At 45.7% G+C, this 20,763-nt stretch overlaps 1 protein-coding gene across 3 annotated transcripts in view; it reads right to left on the bottom strand.

Moving 5' to 3' along the window:
* Positions 1-20,763, bottom strand: part of afap1 (actin filament associated protein 1) — a 296,334-nt gene that overhangs the window by 150,077 nt on the left and 125,494 nt on the right. For all 3 annotated transcript variants that reach the window (XM_038792092.1, XM_038792095.1, XM_038792093.1), the window contains 2 exons: positions 13,637-13,765; positions 1,720-1,817 (listed from right to left, as the gene is read on the bottom strand). In XM_038792092.1, coding sequence (XP_038648020.1) covers positions 1,720-1,817; positions 13,637-13,765 — 227 coding nt within the window. The remainder of the gene's footprint in view (positions 1-1,719; positions 1,818-13,636; positions 13,766-20,763) is intronic.

Raw genomic sequence — 20,763 nt, 5'->3', positions numbered from 1 at the left:
CAAAAGCTCAAACAGAGCTAGAGAAGAGTAATAATCAAAAGAAGGAAGGGATCAGTTTTTAATTCCAACAATGCAACACAGGAAGCCATTCAGCTCATTGTGGTCCATATCAGCTCTCCATAGAGCAATCCAGTCTATCCCATTGCCCTGCTCTATCCCTGTAGGCCTGCAAGTTTATTTCTGTCCAAGTGTCCACCCAATTTCTTTTTGAAGTCATAGATCTCCATTTCCACCACCCTCACAGATGGCAAATTTCAAGTTGTTAGCACTCGCTGCGTAAAAAGCTTCTTCCTCACATCCCCACCGTGCATTTTGCCCAAATTAAGGGCGTGATTCAATCGGAAGAAAGTAGAGTCCGGGTTCTGGTGCGTTGATCGGGATGTTTCTCGGTGCCTACAGCGCCGGGAAAGACCCTCTATTCAACGGCGCTTTGCTGTTTTTCTGGCTTTGGCGAGGAACACCCCGACTAGGCCGCACCTATATGAGTTCCTGCATTGACTCATGGATCGGGGTGCCACTTTTAAAGGCAGCCACATTCTTTTGAACCCCCCACCCCCATTGCAGCCTCCGGTTCCCCCCTCTACACCAAACTTACCTTTTCTGGGGTCTTCGGGCCCCCCTCACCCCACCTCTTATGGGCAAGGTACCCGGGCCTGACCCTGGCATGGGCAACCTGGCACCCACAGCCTGGAAGGCACTCTGGCAATGTCCCTGCCAGCCTGCAGGGACACCTGGGCACCGTGGCAGCATGCAGGCTGGCTGCCCCTGGATGCCAGCAGGAGTACCAAAGTGCCACCCTGCCCAACGCCCGCCCACCCAGGGGTCTCTAATGGCCTGGGAGACCCGTCCACCCTCGGTGCCATTATCTGGTCCAGTTTGTGGAAACCAGTGCTTAACGGCATCCTGGCACAGTTTCACAGGCACGGCTATTTGGTCCTGGGCCTCGGAGAATCCGGTGCAGACACGAGCCTATGATCTCATTTAAATATGCTAATCTGGATCTTGCCCAGTGATGACGGGATCCAAATCATGATGTCTCGCGAGGTTCAGTTGAATCTCTCAAACCGCCTCAAGCATATCAAATCTCATGAGAGGCCTCTCGCAAGATTCAACGGCCTCATTTTGTCACCAAGCCCGGCGTGACTGAACAGTAAATAATAATAATAATTTTTATTGTCACAAGTAGGTTTACATTAACAGTGCAATAAAGTTACTGTGAAAAGTCCCTAGTCACGACATTCCGGTGCCAGTTCGGGCACACAGAGGGAAATTCAGAATGTCCAAATTACCTAATAGTACGTATTTCGGGACTTGTGGGAGGAAGCCGGAGCACCTGGAGGAAACCCACGCACACATGGTGAGAACGTGCAGACTCTGCACTGAGCGACCAAAGCCGTGATTCGAACTTGGGACCCTGGCGCTGTGAAGCCATAGTGCTAATCACTATGCTACCGTACTTGTATTATCGCTTCTTGCACCATCATGTGGTGAATCGTTACCTGCCAGCAGTAGTCCAAAAGAAAAATGGAGAGTGACATTTTCCTGGATCTACCAGCAGTCTAGGAATTAATATGCAATAAAAATTACAAATGTGTAATAAGAGGTCAATAATTGTTACTTTATGGTTAGGATTTCTCTTTGGATCAGCAGTTGGACAAAGCACTACTTTGTTCAAATTGGTTTTAGCCGTGATCACAGTAAGAATGGGGGACTACTCACATGCCATGGATGAGGGATCTCAGGTAGAGGGATCTGAGGTGGAGCAGGCATACTGCATAGTAAGTCATGCTTATGTGTCGAGTTTTTCATTTGACAATCTGGAGTAAAAAAAGCAAATTAGCAGGAAAGAATGCAACATTTCTGCAAATCTGAATTAATTCAATCAATTCATATCCGAAAAAAATGTGAAACAATATCAAAATGTCATCAGCTGTACTTCAGCAATAACAATCTTATGGTAGACATCGGTGACCTGAAACAGCTCTGCTAGGTGATTACCTACTAAAGATCTTGAGTAAAATGCCTATTTTAAAATATTTCCTGTCGTCCAGTATCACTTCTAACGGTGACAGAATGGTTAAATGCAACCACTCTCCATGGAAATAGATTCAGAAGAATATTTAGATATTTTAATCTGAGATTGCAGAACAAATTTAAGGCATCTGTTTAAAAGTACTTAAAATTGTTGATTGTTCGGCAAACAAGTGGGCGGCACGGTGATTAACACTGCTGCCTCACAGCGCCAGAGACCCGGGTTCAATTCCGGCCTCAGGTGACTGTCTGTGTGGAGTTTGCACTTTCTCCCCGTCTGTGTGGGTTTCCTCCGGGTGCTCCAGTTTCCTCCCACAGTCCAAAGATGTGCAGACCAGGTGGTTTGGCCACGCTAAATTGACCCTTAGGTGTCCAAAAGAGTAGGTGAGGTTTCAGTGGGCATGGGTAGGGTGTTCTTTCGAAGGGTCGATGCAAACTTAATGGGCTGAATGGCATCCTTCTGCACTGTATGGATTCTATGATAATAGATCATCAATATATGATTCACAAACAAACAGACAGAGATATGAATGAGACATAAGGCAGTCCAGAAGGGAAACAGACAATGTACAAAATGACAATTCATAGACCATACAGTACAGGAGGCCATTCGGCCTATCGAGTCTGCAACAACCCACTTAAGCCCTCAATTCCACAATATCCCCGTAACCCAGTAGCCCTCCTAATCTTTTTGGCTACCAAGGGCAATCCATCTAACCTGCACGTCTTTGGACTGTGGGAGGAAACCGGAGCACCCGGAGGAAACCCACGCAGACATGGGGAGAACGTCCAGACTCTGCACAGACAGTGACATAGCGGGGAATCGAACCTGGGAATCTGGCGCTGTAAAGCCACAGTGTTAACCACTGCACTACCACGCTGCCCTATTGCTTACAGGTCAGAGAATTGCAAGGGCCCAATTTGCATTGACACATTTACCGCTTTGGAATACAACACAACTGGAAGAGGTTTGGCTCACAGACATGCAGTATGGAAGCCCACTTACACTGGGTGGACATGCCCTGGCACTCATCAGCCAAGTTACTATCTAATAGTGTTTGGCTCCACTGCCTTGCAAATACCTGGGTAGAGTTGAAGGCTAAGAGAGTAACCCCTGATAGAAAATCTGCAGTGAGCCCAAAGTCAGACTAACGTGTCCATATTTCATTTTTATGGCAAGTTTTTTTTCTAAATTTAGAGTACCCAATTATTTTTTCCAATTAAGGGGCAATTTAGCGTGGCCAATCTACCTATCCTGCACATCTTTGGGTTGTGGGGGTGAAACCCACGCAGACATCGGGAGAATGTGCAAACTCCACACGGACAGTGACCCAGGGCCGGGATTCGAACCCAGGTCCTCAGCGCCATAGGCAGCAATGCTAACCACTGTGCCACCGTGCTGCCCAATTTTTGTGGCAAGTTGCAACCAAGCATTAGGATGTCATGAGTCATGGTCCAGCAATCTGGCAGCAGGGTAGCATGGTGGTTAGCATAAATGCTTCACAGCTCCAGGGTCCCAGGTTCGATTCCCGGCTGGGTCACTGTCTGTGTGGAGTCTGCACGTCCTCCCCCTGTGTGCGTGGGTTTCCTCCGGGTGCTCCGGTTTCCTCCCACAGTCCAAAGATGTGCGGGTTAGGTGGATTGGCCATGCTAAATTGCCCGTAGTGTCCTAATAAAAGTAAAGTTAAGGGGGGGGTTGTTGGGTTATGGGTATAGGGTGGATACGTGGGTTTGAGTAGGGTGATCATGGCTCGGCACAACATTGAGGGCCGAAGGGCCTGTTCTGTGCTGTACTGTTCTATGTTCTATGTTCTATGATACTGAAATCAACACATGCATTGCAAAAGTGCAGCTTTTGTTCGAAGCTAAGTAAGGGATTGTGAAGTAACAGTAACCAAACTGAGAACGTCAAACTGTAAGTCTACCACGTCTGTGACTTCAGCCCCTTCCTCTATAGCGGTGAGACTTGGACAACATCAGCTAGGTAGGAGAACAGGCTGAGCAGTTTCCACATTTGCAGTCTCAGACATATCCTTGGCTGGACAAGATCAGTGACTCAGAATCTGGAGTGTTTTAATTCCATCAGCATACACTTGTTGCTGGGGCAGCACGGTGGTGCAGTGGTTAGCACTGCTGCCTAGGCACTGAGGACCCGGGTTTGATCCTAATTTTTAAAAAAGCATACACTCGTTGCTAAGCCAATGATATCTGTGGCTTGGCCATGTTAATTGAATGGAAATTGTCTGTATATTCAGCCTTCTGTGTCATGAACTGGCCACCGAGTCACACCCTCCTGAATATCCATACTTCCACTACAAGGTCCCCAGCAAGCCAAGCAAGATATGAAGATAACGAAGATTGACAGACAACTGGGAGACAATAGCAGAGATAGAAACATAGAAAATATGAGGAGGAGGCCATTCAGGCCTTTGAGCCTGCTCCGCCATTCATTATGATCATGGCTTATCATCCAACTCAATAGTCTGATTCAACCTTCTCCTGTAACTTCCCTCTTCATTCACCCGAGGAAGGAACAGTGCTCCGAAAGCCTGTGATTCGAAACAAACCTGTTGGTCATTAACCTGATGTCATAAGACTTCTTACTGTAACTTCTGGTGGCTGACTGTTTGGAAGGGCATTGGAAGAGGCGGGCAGAAACCCGAAGCTCAGCTGGTGGAGAAAAAGGGTCAGATAAAATAGAGGCCAGTAAAAAGTGCACCTGCTCAGCCCTCAGTCTTCTTTTGCAGCAAATGTGGCAGAGACTATCATGTCAGAGTGAAGTTTCTGAGCCACACCAGGCGATGCTTCATATAGAGTTGACCACTACTGTGCAAACCATCATCTTCTGCCTCGAATGTATCAACCTGAATCCAATATGCCCCTGAACTAAAATTTAAACAACTTGACCAATATTGGTATGGAAATTCCGGTCCACATGAGAAATAACGGTATCTGTGATAACAATAACAATAGGTCGTCTCATGCATATTCCAGGCCAATTTAGGTCAAACTAATGGTCAAGACCATTTTGCAGAACATCAAAGAGGGGACATTAATACTATGTCGCCCAGTCTTTGATTCAAGGCAGATTAATATCCTACTGTGATTTTTTAATAAACCTCATTATAGATGCTTTATAGACTTACAAAATTCTTATCATTCACAAAAATAAAAGACTTCTGAGACTGTCTCATGTTCAAATACACTTGATAGATTAATTCTCTCAATTGTCTGATGTAAAGTCAAGTGATAGTTTCAAAACTGGTTTGATGTGAGTTGGCACGGTGCCAATTCTTACCAACATTACTATTTAACAGCGACATTTAGAATTTTAAGCGTTTGCAGGGCAATTGTCAGTCTTACAACATCAAACAGTGTGATTTGATGTTCCTGGATAGTCTGCCCTATTATTTTCAGATATTAACCCTCAGAAAGTTAGAAAGAATAAGTCATTCTGTCATAATGCTGAGCAAATCTGAAGACTTGCTAATAACGAGTGTGATCTATCTGAATGGGAACAGAGTCCTGTAGAGCGATTAGCCTGATGTTTCCTGGCACTTGACGAGCCAAGGAACTCCATGCTATCGAACGGCCATTCGGGTAGATCCGGGGCCTCAGTGGGGATTATGCGACCGAGACTACACTCTTTTCTGCAGTGAGGAGCTCCTCCTCAGTGAGGGCCCCCCCCCTCCCCCACCCACTCTCTCTCTCTCTCTCCAACCCATCACCCATGCAGGGCACCCCGGGCCCAATCGCCGTCGCACAGAAAATGCCAACCTGGCGCTCCACATGGGCACCATGGCTGTGCTAGGCTGGCACCCAGGTGGCACTGTCAGGGTGCCGGACTGTCAATGCCAGAGTGCCCAGGTGGAACCAGCAGTGCCAGGGTGCCAACCTGCCCAGACGGCAAGCAGCTGGAGCCTCTGATCACCTGGGAGACACCATCGAGCGCCGTTCCGTCTGGTCACCGTTTGTGGAGATCAGCACTGAACAGTGCTTGTCCGAGATCTCCAAGGCGAGAGAGTTAGATCCCTCGCATTGGGTAGATCTCAGAGTGGCAGAAAGTGATCCTGCCCACAATGGGCGGGATTCGCATCACAATGCCTTGCTAGATTGCGTTAGATCTCATGAGGCACGGTGAACCGGGTTAATCCCGGAAGAGGTATCTACCTGCTACGCCGCGTTCGGGCACGGCGTGACAGGTAGATCTCGTCCAACATGAAGACCACAAAAGGTACTGATATCACCTGAAACCAATTTGCGAACTTGATTCCAAATTCTACTGAGATAGAAAAAAAGTGATTGAATTAGTTTCACACACAATCAGGAAATTATATCATACATAATCATTCACCTTATATTTTGATACTTCCTGCCGTTTGCATCGGTCAATAATCTCATAAATAATTTCAAACACTTTCTTCATCATTTCAATGACCATGGCATTAATTTTAAAGTGTGTGATAAACACAAATTATATATTGGTTTTATGTTCAGAGATATATTTATGATCTAAATTTGTTGTAATCTATAAATTAAGAGGTGATTTAATCAAGTCTGACTCGGGGAAATCTAAATCAGTTATTATAGTAGAACTGGACCAAGTCTTGTAAGTAATGCTGAGTGTGATGTTGCTTTTAAGTTGGACCATAAGTAAAGGCTCACATCTTAAGACAAGTTTTGGTTCACGCATTTCCACAAAAAACTTCTAAATTTCTGAAAAAATGCAAAGGTCTGTTTACAAATGGTGAGTAGTTGATTTTATGAGAGCTTTCCAACTTTCAAATTCTGACTGTACAACTGCGTGCATTAATTACAAAATTTTTATAGCATCTTCAACATTTCACAGAAGAGTTAGCGGATACAATTTGATACTGAGCCACATGTGATGTCACGATGGGTGACCAAAACCTTGCTCGGGAGGTAGGCGTGAAGGAGGATTGAGAGGCAGACGGTTTTCGGGATGGAATTCCAGAGCTTAGCATCTCGGCAGCAGGACAAGAGTCCACAAAATGGAGCAATGAACCTTGGTTCCTGCCTGTGTTTGTTCTTCAACCTGTGGGACATATGCTTTATGTTGTGCATTGATGCAGAATATTTCTCATACTTCGACTTTGCTTGGTTGCACTCGTTTACACTTATTTTTGTCAAATGATGCTTAATTAAGTAACATCGCTTTAACCTCTATGGAATGCAGGTTTCTGTTCCCTATCGTGTGGTGTTCACAGCTTATTAATGACTGTTTTTCACCTCATCCCCAAATGAACTTGTTCATTTCTGTCTGAGTTCCAGTGTCTTCTATATTTTTGAACTGTTCTGAATATTTTATTGAATCTCCTTATATTCTTTTAAATCCTGCATGGTTCATAAAGTGGATTTCTAATTCATATTTTGATTGGCCTCATCATATAATCTGATGTCATGTAACATTATACTCTCAGTACCACCTAGAATTACAATCTCGCAGTGTTAATATGTAAAGCTATGCATAAAAATGCCTCCATGCTTTATTAGTGCTTCTCTCAATTTACAAAAACACATGCAGATTATTTGTTCTAGTTTACACTGAAATGAAAATTACTTCTTTGCAATTATTTTCCAAATGTACAAGTGTTAACCAGATTCCATTGTCAAGACTGGAATTGAAGCGATGTTCAGTAACTGAATGGAGAAGCTCAAACATCATTCTTACTAAAGTTATCAATTGTTCAGAAATACAAAGCATTAGGAGAAAAATTTGTTTGTGTTGTACCTATTTGAAGAAATGCTACACAGGCTATGTCCATTCCACAGGAGGGCAGTGCAGGGGGTCACTATCAGCACAGATTTCTTCAATTATATTAAAGGTGAACATAAGCACTCCTTGCAGTCCATCTGCACCCAGGAAATCTATGTAGTTGACATGGTTCTGCTTCAAAGAGACTTATTAATGGTTCAGAGAATTAATTGCTGTCAATTCCCAGCTGGGCACTTCAAAATCACTCAAGAATGAAGGGGATGGTTGGAAGTGGTTGATGTTTGTAAACATTGTAGTCAGAGTACTTTAGAGTTACTGAACCATGAAGGAAGCACAGCTCACAGTTGTGTGTACATGGAAGCTGTCAATCACAGCCCACTAAGGGAAATGAATGAATGGCATGCATCTCAACCGTCTGAGGTGTTTAAACATAGGCCACTGCTTTCTCTTTCCAGGAATTGACAAGGAATATCTTAGCCAGCAAGTGTGTACCCAGATGAGTGTTACACAGTTATTTTTTCATTTCTCCTGTCTGCACTGCTCTCCAGCTTCCAGACAGGGGGTCCCTTTTCTGGGGAGGGAGGGGGATCCCCAACTTAGGTGGCCTCTGGGGAGGTGTCCCCCTAGTTCGGTGGTCTCTGTCGGGATCTCCTTATTTAGGGGTCTCGGCCGGGGGGGGGGGGGGGGGGGGGGGGGGGGGGGGGGGGGGGGGGTGGGAGGCTGATATGATTCGGGAGGAGGGCTGGTTTGCGATGCAGGGAGGGGGGTGGCCAGTCATGGGACCTCACTATGGTGTCGCCGGCTCAGAATGGCAGCCCAATAGCAGGCTTCCCTTCGGAATCTCTCGTAACGCTCACCATGAATAAATTTGTATGACAAAGGATCGTGAATTGCTCCCTGATCTGCACCCCCAGTGGAAACACAAATCAGGTGCAATTCACATCCAGCAAGAAAACAAATGTGTGCGATCTAAAGGGAAATTTTCTGGGCGGGATTTACCAACCAACCTGTCGCGTGTTTTTCGGATGCGGGGGGCAGCGGGATTTACTGGTCCGCTGTTGTCAACGGATTTCCTGCTGACTGCACCCCGCATCGGCAGGTAAACTGTGTGCCGCCGTGGGATTGGAATACCCCGCCGGCATGAACAACCGGTAAATATGCCCCCCCCCCCCGCCGCCATGAACAACCGGTAAATCCCATCCCCTTAAGTGTCATTTGTGGCAGATTGTGCTGGGAGTTTTCCCACAGATTCTGGCTGCGAGTTTCTTACCGCTATCTAACCACACTTACTCATCTTTTGGATTCACCTGGGGAGCTTCCCATCGGTTTAGCTCACACAGGGCAGGATTTACCAGCTGTTCACGTCGGGATATTCTGTTCCCTTGCCGGGTTCCCCGGGCGCGAGGGGTACAGTCACATGGAAATCCCGTTGACAACGTGGGTGTCGGTAAATCCGCTGGCGGGTCGCCTCCGCCGTTGAAAAACACACGGCAGGCTGGTCGGTAAATCCCACCCTTAGAATTATTTTCATCACTGGGGAGGTAAACTCACCGGCCAGACCGGCTCCTCCGAGATCGGGCCATCATTTTGAAAGAGTGCCCCAATCTCTAAGTGAGCTTGCGGGTCCCCCACACCAACCACACATATGGGCATTACCCCACACCCCACAATGTGGTTGCGGAGCCCCCCGCCCATTACAGGCCTTCCCACCTTTTGTGCCTCCCCTCCTTCACCCCCACAACCTTACAACATGCCCCTTCATACCCAGCCTGCACCCCCACATCCTTCATATGTCACCCCCTCCTTTCATGAACAAGATCCTCCTCAGGCCCTGGTCCTTGGCAGTGCCACCCTGGCACTTGGGCACCCTGGTACTGACACCTTGACACCCTGGCAGTGCTCCTGCTGGCTTTTCAGTGCCATTTGTGCACTTTAGCAGTCAGGTTGGCAGTGCCAAGGTGCCAGGTTGGCAGTTGCAAGATGTCCATATTCAAGGGGTACACCCTGCACTGTCCATAACCACTCTGATAGGCCGAGAGATCCCCCCGGGAGCCTTTCCACTTGGTACACATTTGTGGCGCCCAGCTAAGGACTCTCTGGGGTGGCCGTTATATGCCGGAGGCTGGTAGATCCCGGGTGAGTATGCCAAAGTAGGTTTAAAAACTACTTAGGAGGCTTGATTTGGTCCCACCCACATGGGACCCCGATTGTGGTGCCTCGCGATGTCTGAGTAGTACCCGCGAGGCGTACTTGCTGCTGGGAAGCTGTCGGAATTCCCTGGCCAAGTCGTGCAGCCAGTAGATCGTTCCTATAGTTTCCCAAGTGGCGAATCCTGGTCTTAGTTTCCTGTCACTGAGCCAATTTTGGATCCAATTCGCATCATACCCCAGTGTCTCATGGGCTTTTACTTTGCTCCCCAGTCTGCCATGTGGGACCATGTCAAACGCTTTATTAAAATCCATGTAGACAACATCCACTGCACTATCCTCATCAATCCTCCTCGCTGCTTGCTCAAGAAATTTGATTAAATTAGCAAGACAAGGAGCGCAATCTTCCCAAAAGGAACCAAGTCCCCTAATGAGCGCATTTAGCCTTGTGTTTCCTGGCACTCGCAGTACCAAGAAACACATGGCTATTCAACGTTACTCGTGTTGAATAAGGAGCCTGAATGAGGAACTTGCGGCCATGGCCGCACATGGCCCGTTCTTTACATCGGGGAGCTCTGCTCGCCAGAACTGCCCGTTGTAGCGAGTGATCAGGACGCCATTTTTAAATGGCAGGAACAGTACTGGTTCCCGCCGGTCAGCTCTGCCACACATTTTTCATACTGGGTGAGGGGTCTGAGCTCAGGCATCTCTTCTCTGGTCTGGAATCTCACCCTTTTGTTGCGGGCTATCTTGTCCTGCATAAAACAAATGGACAGATAGTGAGCAGGGCGGATTCCAAGGCAGATGATAAGGACTGCTGGGGGTGGATTCTCCGCCTGTGCGATTCTGTGTTTTGCCGGCACCCAGGGGTTTCCCGATGGTGTGGGGATGCCCCACAGTGGGAAACCCCATTGACCGGCTGGCGTAATGGAGAATCCTGCCGACAGGTCGAGGCAGAAATGTGGTGCAGTGGGGCGAAGAATCCAGCCCCTGACTTAGGGGATGCTGAGGGAACCTGTTTAAGGCCGAGGATATGAGTTGCAAGGGATGCGAGAAGAGATGAAGATGTCAAAATGTATGTGAGTGTCAGTGGTGGTGATCCTTGTGTTGGTAGATGTGTGAGATTGTGGTCAACGGTAACCCTCCAAATTCTTGATGGGCTTGTGAGAGTGAGAGTTGCGAGTGAGGGGGAGGTTAACTTATCCTGCTGGAGCACATGAGATCATTCATCCTCTTCCTACATTGGATGGCAGTTCTCCTCGGAGGAGTGTTGCCGCTGACTGCCCTGACAATCTGCCCCCAAGCTGGCATGGTGAGGTTAGTAGACCACCTTCTGATATTATGGGTGTAAAGAATGTCCAAGCATTCCTCCACAGTGTCCAGAATTGCCCCCAACGCATTCTCGCTGACTTGAAGACAGTCGGCTTCTTACCTTTGGAGGCCATCACTCACCACAAACAGTCCCGGGATGCAGAGAGCGAATGATGTACGCGTGTGTGGTTTAAACATGGCACCCGGAAAGATGATCGAATTAGATCATGGTGGGGCAGACAAATCCCAGCCCTGTCCGTTATGAGATATGACTTGCTTCAAGTCCATAAATGCCGATTTGGAGAGGAACCCTGTAATGCCGGCCAGCAGGAAATGTACTACTTTTCACACCTGCCACCGCATATAGTCTCCAAAGCAGCAAATTCCACCCAACATTACTGGCTGTAAAGCACTTTGAGATGTCTGGTCATCATTAAATTCACTATATAAATGCAAGTCTTTCTTTCTTTTGTAAACTTTGAAAGTATTATGGGCAGTGTTAGCTGTCATAGGCATAATTCACTTGTATGTCATACTACATTTACTGTTTAAATGTATCCATTAACTCATTGTTTTAAATGAGTTAACGTCTCAGTTAAAACAACAAAGAAATGTTGTGAATGTCACATGGAATATGTTAACTATTTGTGCCAATGATCTTTCGAATTTATACTTAATGCTTCTCTTGAAACTGTTAGCACAACACATCCAATGGGAGTTTCTTGATTAGTATATGGAGTTAAAGATTTAACGCAAATTAGAGCACCATTTCCACCAAATCCATATCTACAGCTGGAATGTAAGAACAGCTGAAACCAACTATGATGGGAATCCTGCAATCAGTGAGGTGGAAAATCAATTATTCATTTTCAGCGGTTATGAAATTTATTTTATTAAAAAAAAAGAGAATTCAGGGAAGCACGGTGGCGCAGTGGTTATCATTCCTGCCTCATGGCACCGAGGTCCCAGGTTCGATCCCGGCTCTGGGTCACTGTCCGTGTAGAGTTTGCACATTCTCCCTGTGTTTGCGGGGTTTCGCCCCCACAACCCAAAGATGTGCAGGATAGGTGAATTGGCCACACTAAAATGCCCCTTAATTGGAAAAAATTAATTGGGTACTCTAAATTTATTTATTTTTTTAAAAAGAGAGTCCGTCCTGAAATCTTGGTGTTGAGAAGATAATCAACCAACAAAAATAATGGTGGAATTTTACACCTTCTCGATTCGCTGTTCCGCCGGCAGTGCATCCCCGTCCGCGGGTTTCCCGGCAGCCTGTGATGGCTTGAATGGGAAATCCCATTGGCAAGCGGCGGGAACAGAGAATCTCGTCACCAGCGAACAGCGCGCCGCTGAGAAACACGCGGCTGGGAAACCAGAGAATCCAACCCATTTTTAAATTTGTTTTTTTATTTGTAGATATAACAAGGTCTCACCTGTCTGCTGTCAGAGCCGGTGCGAGCCTGCGCAGCCTTCTTTGAGAAAGGCACGCCATATTAATGCCTCTCGGGATCGTACCCCATGAATAGGATTTCCACTCAGCCATAGTTGTCAACTAATCAGACGGGCATCTGCCAAGAGCAGTGCTAGCTGCCAGCAATGCGCCCACCAGCAGCGCAGGCTCAGTGAGATTTCCAGGTCACAGGTTAGTGAGCATGGGGATGGCTGAGAGAGGCACCGCTGGCATGGGGGAACAGTGGGGGCCTGAAAAAACAAGCCATGGGGTGTCTCACAGCTCATGCAAGGGCCTCAATTGGCTTCAGAGCGAGAAAACAATCCATAAGCCTTCCCACACTGGACTTAATTAGCCATGATCTCTGACTGTGTCTATATAAACATTTCTGGAACAAGCCTTTCCATTCACCTGAAGAAGGAGCCGTGCTCCGAAAGCTCGTGTTTGAAACAAACCTGTTGGACTTTAACCTGGTGTTGTAAGACTTCTTACTGGACTTAATTAGAGCAGAGGGAGGAAGGGACAGAGCATTAAAGGGGAAAATGAGCATTAAATTCTGCAATGTGGGATAAGTGACAGGCTCAGTTCAACTGGCTAGCATAAGGCCCGGCTATTTCAGTGATACCTTTAACCAGTAGTTGGCAACTAATTGTTACTCTGTGGTAATGTTAGCTTTCTGAAATGCCATAAATTCAATATACAGAGCTGAAGTTCTGATAGATCGGCTCCAAATCCAGAAGATACTTTACCCTCCCCAAAATAAAAACTGAACATCCCTCCATAATCAATTACCTTTTGAATTGCTGCTCCAGATCCTCACATCCCCCTCAAACGTTGGCCCCACTCACACCTCCACCATCCTTGTGCCATTGGGAACAACCGGAATTTTAGGGCCCTTGGTGATTTGTGCAATTCTTCTGTAAGTAGAATGGATTAAAGGAGTATGGTTGTATTACTTACTAGGCAATGTCTTGATCCTCCGTAAGATGTTGCAGACTGCAGTCTTTTTCTCTCTGGCCGAGGAGGTTAGATACTCATGATCAAGAAGTTCAAGAAATAGATGTAATTCCACAATCAACTCCTCCATCACTGAAAGAGCAAAAAGCGCAATGGTCAGTCCACAATAATCCACTAACCATCACACAATGTAGATGCAATTCTAAAGGCACTGTATAATACATATGAGGAGACTGAGGGTCAGCAGCTGAGTTTCTGTCCATTAATTATAATAAATGGAAAATAATGTGTTGTGCACCTGTGATTCCTTGAAATAAATCCTGCTCCTTATTTGGATGCAGAATCACTTCTTGTGTACTGTATAGGACGGGAAAGCTGGAACTTTGTGATTTGTGAATTTATTTTAAATGCCTGCAAACTATGACATTCCCATGTCGTTCAGTTACTAGTCTCAGCACCACATGCTGTTAAATCATTTGTTTTGGTCCCAGAAGACTGCTATTAATTTCTTTTTGTCTTGACAACCTTGCATGAACAAATCATACCAATAGAGCAGAATGGCACGGTTCACTTGCTATAATACATCAGTATTCTCCCCAGATAATACACAAATCACCAAATCTGACGCAAGATAAATTGTTCATAATTCCTCCCTCCGGTAGAGAAACCACATAAAACATCTCCATTATACTTGTAGGATGAGCATCCTGTCAAATCTGTCACTTTTCCCACAAATTTTAAAATTTAATATGTAAATTTACGGTTTGGTACGGTTCCTTTAGAAATTCAGACTGAAGCCGAAATAGGCTGACAGTGGCAGGGGTGTAGATCAAATCACTTCATGCCAAGCTCATTCCCTCGGTGCTTCAAGGTTGTGGCATGGCCACCTTCTTCATTTGCTGCAGAGTTCTGGACCTCCACTGCTAGCCTGCTCCTTGCTGCTGCTGCAGTAACCTCACAGCCAGCAAATTCCAGGAGTGTGCTTTCTTCCCTATCCAACAGCCTTCAGCGAATGGATAACCATTAGATAGAATTGAGATGTAGAGTTTGCAAAAAGGGAGAAGCAAAACAAAAATAAAAAGGTCTTTATCTGTGGAAGAAAAATTGCAAGTCCCTGGTGTTACGTGCTGGCGCTCTATATCTTCAAGGCCAAGATATCCCTTGTACCTAATTACACAGATTTACAATTGCATAAGGGATAAGATTATTTGAGTACTTGAGGCAGTTGTGAGGCTGCAGCTAATGGCTTCTTCTGTTATGGGCCAGGGTTTAGAGAACCCCAAAAAATGTATCATGGAATTCACCTGACCCACAACTTTTAATAGATTGTGGTATGGGGAGCACACGGCCCACTCTACAGGTGTGGGGCAGCAGAAATGGAAAAGTTATTTCTTAAAGCAAAACAATGTTTATTCTATGAACTCAAGTTAACATTTTTGAAACAAATAGTGAACATCTTAGCAACCATTAATTCAAATATAACCCCCAAAGAATACAACACTAAGTAATCCATAATAAATTCCCAAACACCATCTAGAAGACAAAAGAAACACCTTTTAACAGAAGCACATGAGGTTTAAATTCACTGCTGAGAACATTTATAATTCTGAATTCACCAAATGATCAAGAGATAGTCTTTTCATGGCAGAGAGAACAACAGTACACCTGCTTTGTCTGGCTTCAGCTCCAACACTGAAACGAAACCAAAAAAAAGACACACACAAGCTTTTCTCAAAGTGAAACTAAAAAGCAGAGCCAGAGCTCAGTTCCAACCACATTCTGACATCACTGCAGTAACATGAGCAGCCAAACATCTCTTAAAGTGACATTCTCATGACACTTCTAACCGTTACAGTTCAGGGCCTCATTTGCACCTCATCATCAGTAAGACCCATGCTGTTAAGCATTTTTATGTTGCCATGTTTCTTATCATGGATCTGCCTTCTGGCCTCTTCCATGTCGGTGGTGCTTTGGTGTGAACACCTGGGCGAGTCAGACTCAGGATCGCACATGAAGGATCCATACCAGAGAAGTTGGAAATGATCGAGTAACTGGGAAAGCAGTGATGCACCAAGTTTTGTACAGTCACATTTAAGATTAAAATTACTGCTGTTGGACAGCGAGTGACGAGTTGAAGAATGACAGAAAAGGCTGAGGTAAGATATTTTATCCTGTTGTTTTCTCCCCTGTTTGGTTGGGAGCTATGTTGCATAATTTCTGTCGACCCACATTCCACATTTGTGGCCAGATTGCAAAAATTCAAATCAGGGAGATGAACCGATGCCGATTTACTCTCATTTCAAAATTGGAGTTGTTGGTTAATTGATAAATCTGTATTATAGTGTTCCATGAAGCCTCTATTCTTGAATATATTAAATGCTGTGGTACTGAATCTTGTGGACCAGCGATGCCCCAGTTTTGACCTCTAGTGGAGTTGCTACAACCAGTAATTTTCCAGTAATAAACCAGTACAAGAGTCAACAGGAGTTGCTGTTCCTCGCTGCTGGAATGAGGTGCTCGAGTCACAGGCAGGCACTATAGGGCTTGCTTATGAGGCCTCACCCCATCTGTTGTGTTCCACTTGCAATTAAAAGACTCGTCATGGATCAGCTTTCCAAAACTACCAATAAAGATTGGAAGATTGCGGCCACTAGCAGCCGACAGGGTGAGAAGCTGTTGAAGGTGGGGTGGAAACACAAATGTTTCACTTGCAGTTCTTCAAGTTAATGTCAAAAGCGGAGTACATTTTAATCCTGGGGAGGCATTGCTGTAACTCAATGGATGATACGTTAATCTTCAGAGAAGTTGCCTTTTTGGCAAATAGAATACTTCAGTATCCACAGATCACTTCAAATAATTAATTCACGCAGTTATCAAAATTTGAATTGTAGTATATTTTGATCACCTGTTCTGTTATCATTGGTACAAGGAATGAGGAAGGCAAATGGGGTGAAGAATATTGCCCCTTCGGAGGGCCCTGATGGCCCAAAAGCCTTTGTACTGTGCTTCTGCATTCTGTGGTTCAAAGCAGGAGACTGAAGGTTCAGAAGAGAGAGGAGGCTGGAAGAGAGGAGAACTGCAGCAAACCAGAATTGGAGAGGAAACAAGTCAAACTGAACCAGTAAGAAAAGCCAGTTAATTAGATAAATAAGTAAATGCAGATAACAGAAAAGGAACAAGAATAAAGTGAAAAAGGAGAATGTGTGCCGAAATGCAAATCAGTGAATGAGAGAGAGAAAAAGAGAGAAAGCAAACCAAAGGGAAGGACCAGTAAAATAAAAAGATATGGAATTGCATAAAGATAATGAGAAAATGGGATAGGGAGAGAGAGAGAAAAAGAAAAGTGGAATCATTCAGGGGAGGAGAGAAAGAGAGAGGAAAAAGGATAGAGAAACAGACAATGATAATGGAAGGAGAGACAGAAAAGGGTAGGTTGGAGAAAGGGATCTGAAGACAAAGAAGACAAACATACAAAAAAGGAAGAGAGGCTGACAGAACAGGAGCAGAATACAGACTTAGATAGACAGCACAGAAAGAGAAGATAAAGTGAAGAGACAGAAAGGGAGAAGCAGGGGGAAAAGAGACAAGGGACTGAATAAAAGGAATAGCAGTGAATGATGCGAGAGAAACAGAAGAAAGGAGCAAAGAAACACAAACACACTCAACATAAGGTAGTGTCCGATTAAAAGGGAAGGTGAAGGAGAAAGAGAAAGACAAGAATGAATAAGAGAACGGATGATGAGGGACACATTCAAAGGGAAAGAAGAGAAATGGGTGCGATTCAACAGGAAAATGACAAAGTGTAATTCTGGGCCGGTTTGGCGGGGTGTTCTTCGATGGCGGTGTTGGCAAGATCACGGCCCGTATTCAACGGCACATTGTGCCAAAAATGAGTGCCCACGAGCTACTCGCCATTACTGGCTGCCTCGCCATCTGATTCGCTTCCTCGGTGTCTCGCCACTAACAAGACGGAGCTGCTTTTAAACGCTCCCTGACCACTGACTCCCAGTCAACATACAAACATAAGTGCCTTGGCTCAGGTCAATGTGGCTTTTGAAACATTTTAATCGGGTCCTCTATAGATCAGAACCCCGGCAGAAAGTTAGGCCATGACATACATCTGGATGGTTTATCCATCCCAGTGGTGGAGAGGTGAGAAATGTTGGAATCCCCATTGGCCCAGAGGAAATTAGGAAATACACTGGGTTGTTGCAGATGGGTATGAGTTTTATAGGAAGTTTGCAGAATAACTGGTCCCTCCAATTTCAAATATGTTTAACAACTCCTTGTCCTGGGGCTTGTTACACTTGCATAAGCCTCTATCTCCTCAATCCTTAAGAACAACAAGGGGCCTACAGAATGTGGGTCGTACTGACCAGTTTCGCTTTGATGCAGATGATAAGTTACTTGCAAAAAGTGCTGGCACTGCATCTGGAGACCTTTCCCCAGAAGTGATCTTGGAAGACCAGACACACTTCGTAAAGGGACGGCAATTGTCGGCCAATGTACGTTGTTTATTAAATGTTGTCCTCTCCCTCTCTTTGGTGACGAAGTGGAGGTGATTGTTTCCCTAGTCGCTGAAAAGGCATTTGATAGGGTGGAATGGGGGCATCTCTTCAAGATTCTTGGGAGGTTTGGATTTGGATAAAAGTTTCATTTCCTGGATTTGTCTATTGTATTATATATGGCCACGACTGCTGGTGTTCAGAAGAATGCGTTAAATTTGGGCTATGATTAGAGGCACGAGGCAGGGATGGCCTTCGTCTCCGCTCCTGTTTGCTCTGGCAATAGAATCGCTGGCCATAGCGTTCCGATATTCCAGTATGAAATGAAAATCGCTTATTGTCACGAGTTGGCTTCAATGAAGTTACTGTGAAAAGCCCCTAGTTGCCACATTCCGGCGCCTGTCCGGGTAGGCTGGTACGGGAATCGAACCGTGCTGCTGGCCTGCTTGGTCTGCTTTAAAAGCCAACGATTTAGCTCAGTGAGCTAAACCAGCCCCTAAACCAGTAAGTAGAGGGGATAAATCGGGGAGGGGTGGTGCATAGGGTGTCCTGGTGCACAGATGATCTGCTTCTTTATATTACGATCCAGTATCCACTATGGATGAGATAATGAAGCTGCTTGGGAGCTTTGGCTCCTTCTCTGCGTACAAGCTGAATTTGGATAAGAGCGAATACTTCCCAGTTAACAAATTCCTTTAAGGGTTCTAGCTTTGGTGCATTAATAACTGCATCGCTGCCATTCTGCCCGGCAAGATTTTCCACAAATTCGGTAGTGATGTCCATCCTGAGAATCTGGAAGCACATCAGACAGCATTTTGATCTTGGTTCCATGTCCTTGCTCGCCCCTACCTGCAATAATCCCCTCTTTCTGCCAGCAGATTTGGACTTGACATTTAGAACATGGGAGGGGAAGGGTTTTGAAGAGGTTTGGTGACCTGTTCATGGAGAGAAGGTTTGTCAGATTTAAGGAGCTGTTGGAGAAATGTCAACTCCCTGGTTCCAATCTGTTTGGACACTTTCAGATTTTGTGATTTTTTTTGGGCAAGGTTTCCCTCTTTCCCCTTGGCATCGCCCACCTCCCTGTGGAAGAGGATTTGGCATTGGCCAGGGTTCATTGGGGGGATTCTTTTGTTCATATATGGCCAGATCCTATCAGTGGAGTCAGCCCCGTTGAATGACAGAAAGGTGAAATGGAGGCATGGCGCATGTACCCTGGAGTAGGCACTTGAGAGTTGAGAATAGTTTGTTTATTAAACGGTCAACACTAACCAAGATTTGAAAATCAACTACATAACATTCGACATATTACACTAACCATTAATCAACAAGGAAACATCACCGTTCCATATTGGTACCAACACAAAGCTATATCAGCTCATTTTCACGAAGAAAATGGGGTGTCATCCCTTGCAGGTTCCTCAACAGAAATGGGGGGGTCAACCTGAGAATGTGCGAGCATATCCAGGATTTTGTTATAGAAGTGATTTGTCCATCAATGTGTTACTTGTTCCACGTACCAGTGCCATTCTCCATCCAGGAGCTGTAGCTGTGCAGGCCCTCCCACACGGCCTAATCTCACCGGAACCAAGGTGTCTAGAAAAAATTGTCCTTCTTCTTGGCTACAGAAAATGAAGGAAATAGCAACAGCAACAGCAGCCTCCAGGCATTTGAAGCCACAAGCAGCAGCAAACATAACCTGCAGCTGTGAAGTGCTCTCACAACTAACAAAGCTAATTCCTCATTTGCAATAGCCTTCAGCTGTGAAGCTAGAGGTTGCTCACAGTCGAAGGGAGTGAAATTGAATTTCAGCATTGAAGGCACAGGCCTATCCAGGAAGTGTTTGGTGGGACAGATCGGCTACAGCTTGTCACTGTTAGGGGTCTCCACAATATTTAAAGATGGCTTGAAGGCCTCACAGATGTAAAGCCTCTCATCTCCATCCGCAACCCTCCCCCAACTCAATGACCCAGGGGCGACCCCCGACCTGGAATACTTCAGCCTCCCCGGCCATGCCCAATGCCGCCCAAGGGGTCCCCCATTCCCCCAAGCATTGGGCCTGGAGCTCTGGTGTCCTTGAGCAGCATGCTGAAAAATGGAAATGGCTACTCACCTCCTCAGTTTCCCTCAGCAGCCATTGTGCCTGCTTCATGTTTTTAAAAAGGATCCAAAGACGTGTAGGTTAGGTGGACTGGCCATGATAAATTGCCCTTAGTGACCAAAAAGATTAGGAGGGGTTATTGGGTTATGGGGATAGGGTGGAAGTGATGGCTTAAGTGGGTCGGTGCAGACTCTATGGGCCGAATGGCCTCCTTCTGCACTGTATGTTCTATGATTACTAAACGATGCCCGTGTGACTTTTCACTGGGGAGCCGGGTAATTCCCCGGGAGGCCGCTGCATTCGGTTTCAATCTCGATAATGAGATTCAAATGAATGCAAATGAAGGTTAATGAAATATTTGCCATTTTTGCGCAATTGGGAGCAGGCCAGGTGAATTCAAAACTGGTTCGCACTTGGCGCGAATCTCAATTTTGGTTTTTACTGGGCATGCCCAGATCCGTGCCTGGCGCAACGCGGTGGTTGAATCGCTCCCTATTTTTTTTAGACTAATCGGTATTTTTTATTCT

The sequence above is a fragment of the Scyliorhinus canicula genome, chromosome 3 (genome assembly GCF_902713615.1).
Source record: "Scyliorhinus canicula chromosome 3, sScyCan1.1, whole genome shotgun sequence".
Lineage (NCBI taxonomy): Eukaryota > Metazoa > Chordata > Chondrichthyes > Carcharhiniformes > Scyliorhinidae > Scyliorhinus > Scyliorhinus canicula.
Note: the sequence above shows the minus strand (reverse complement) of the source record. Positions and strands in the feature narration are given on the sequence as shown.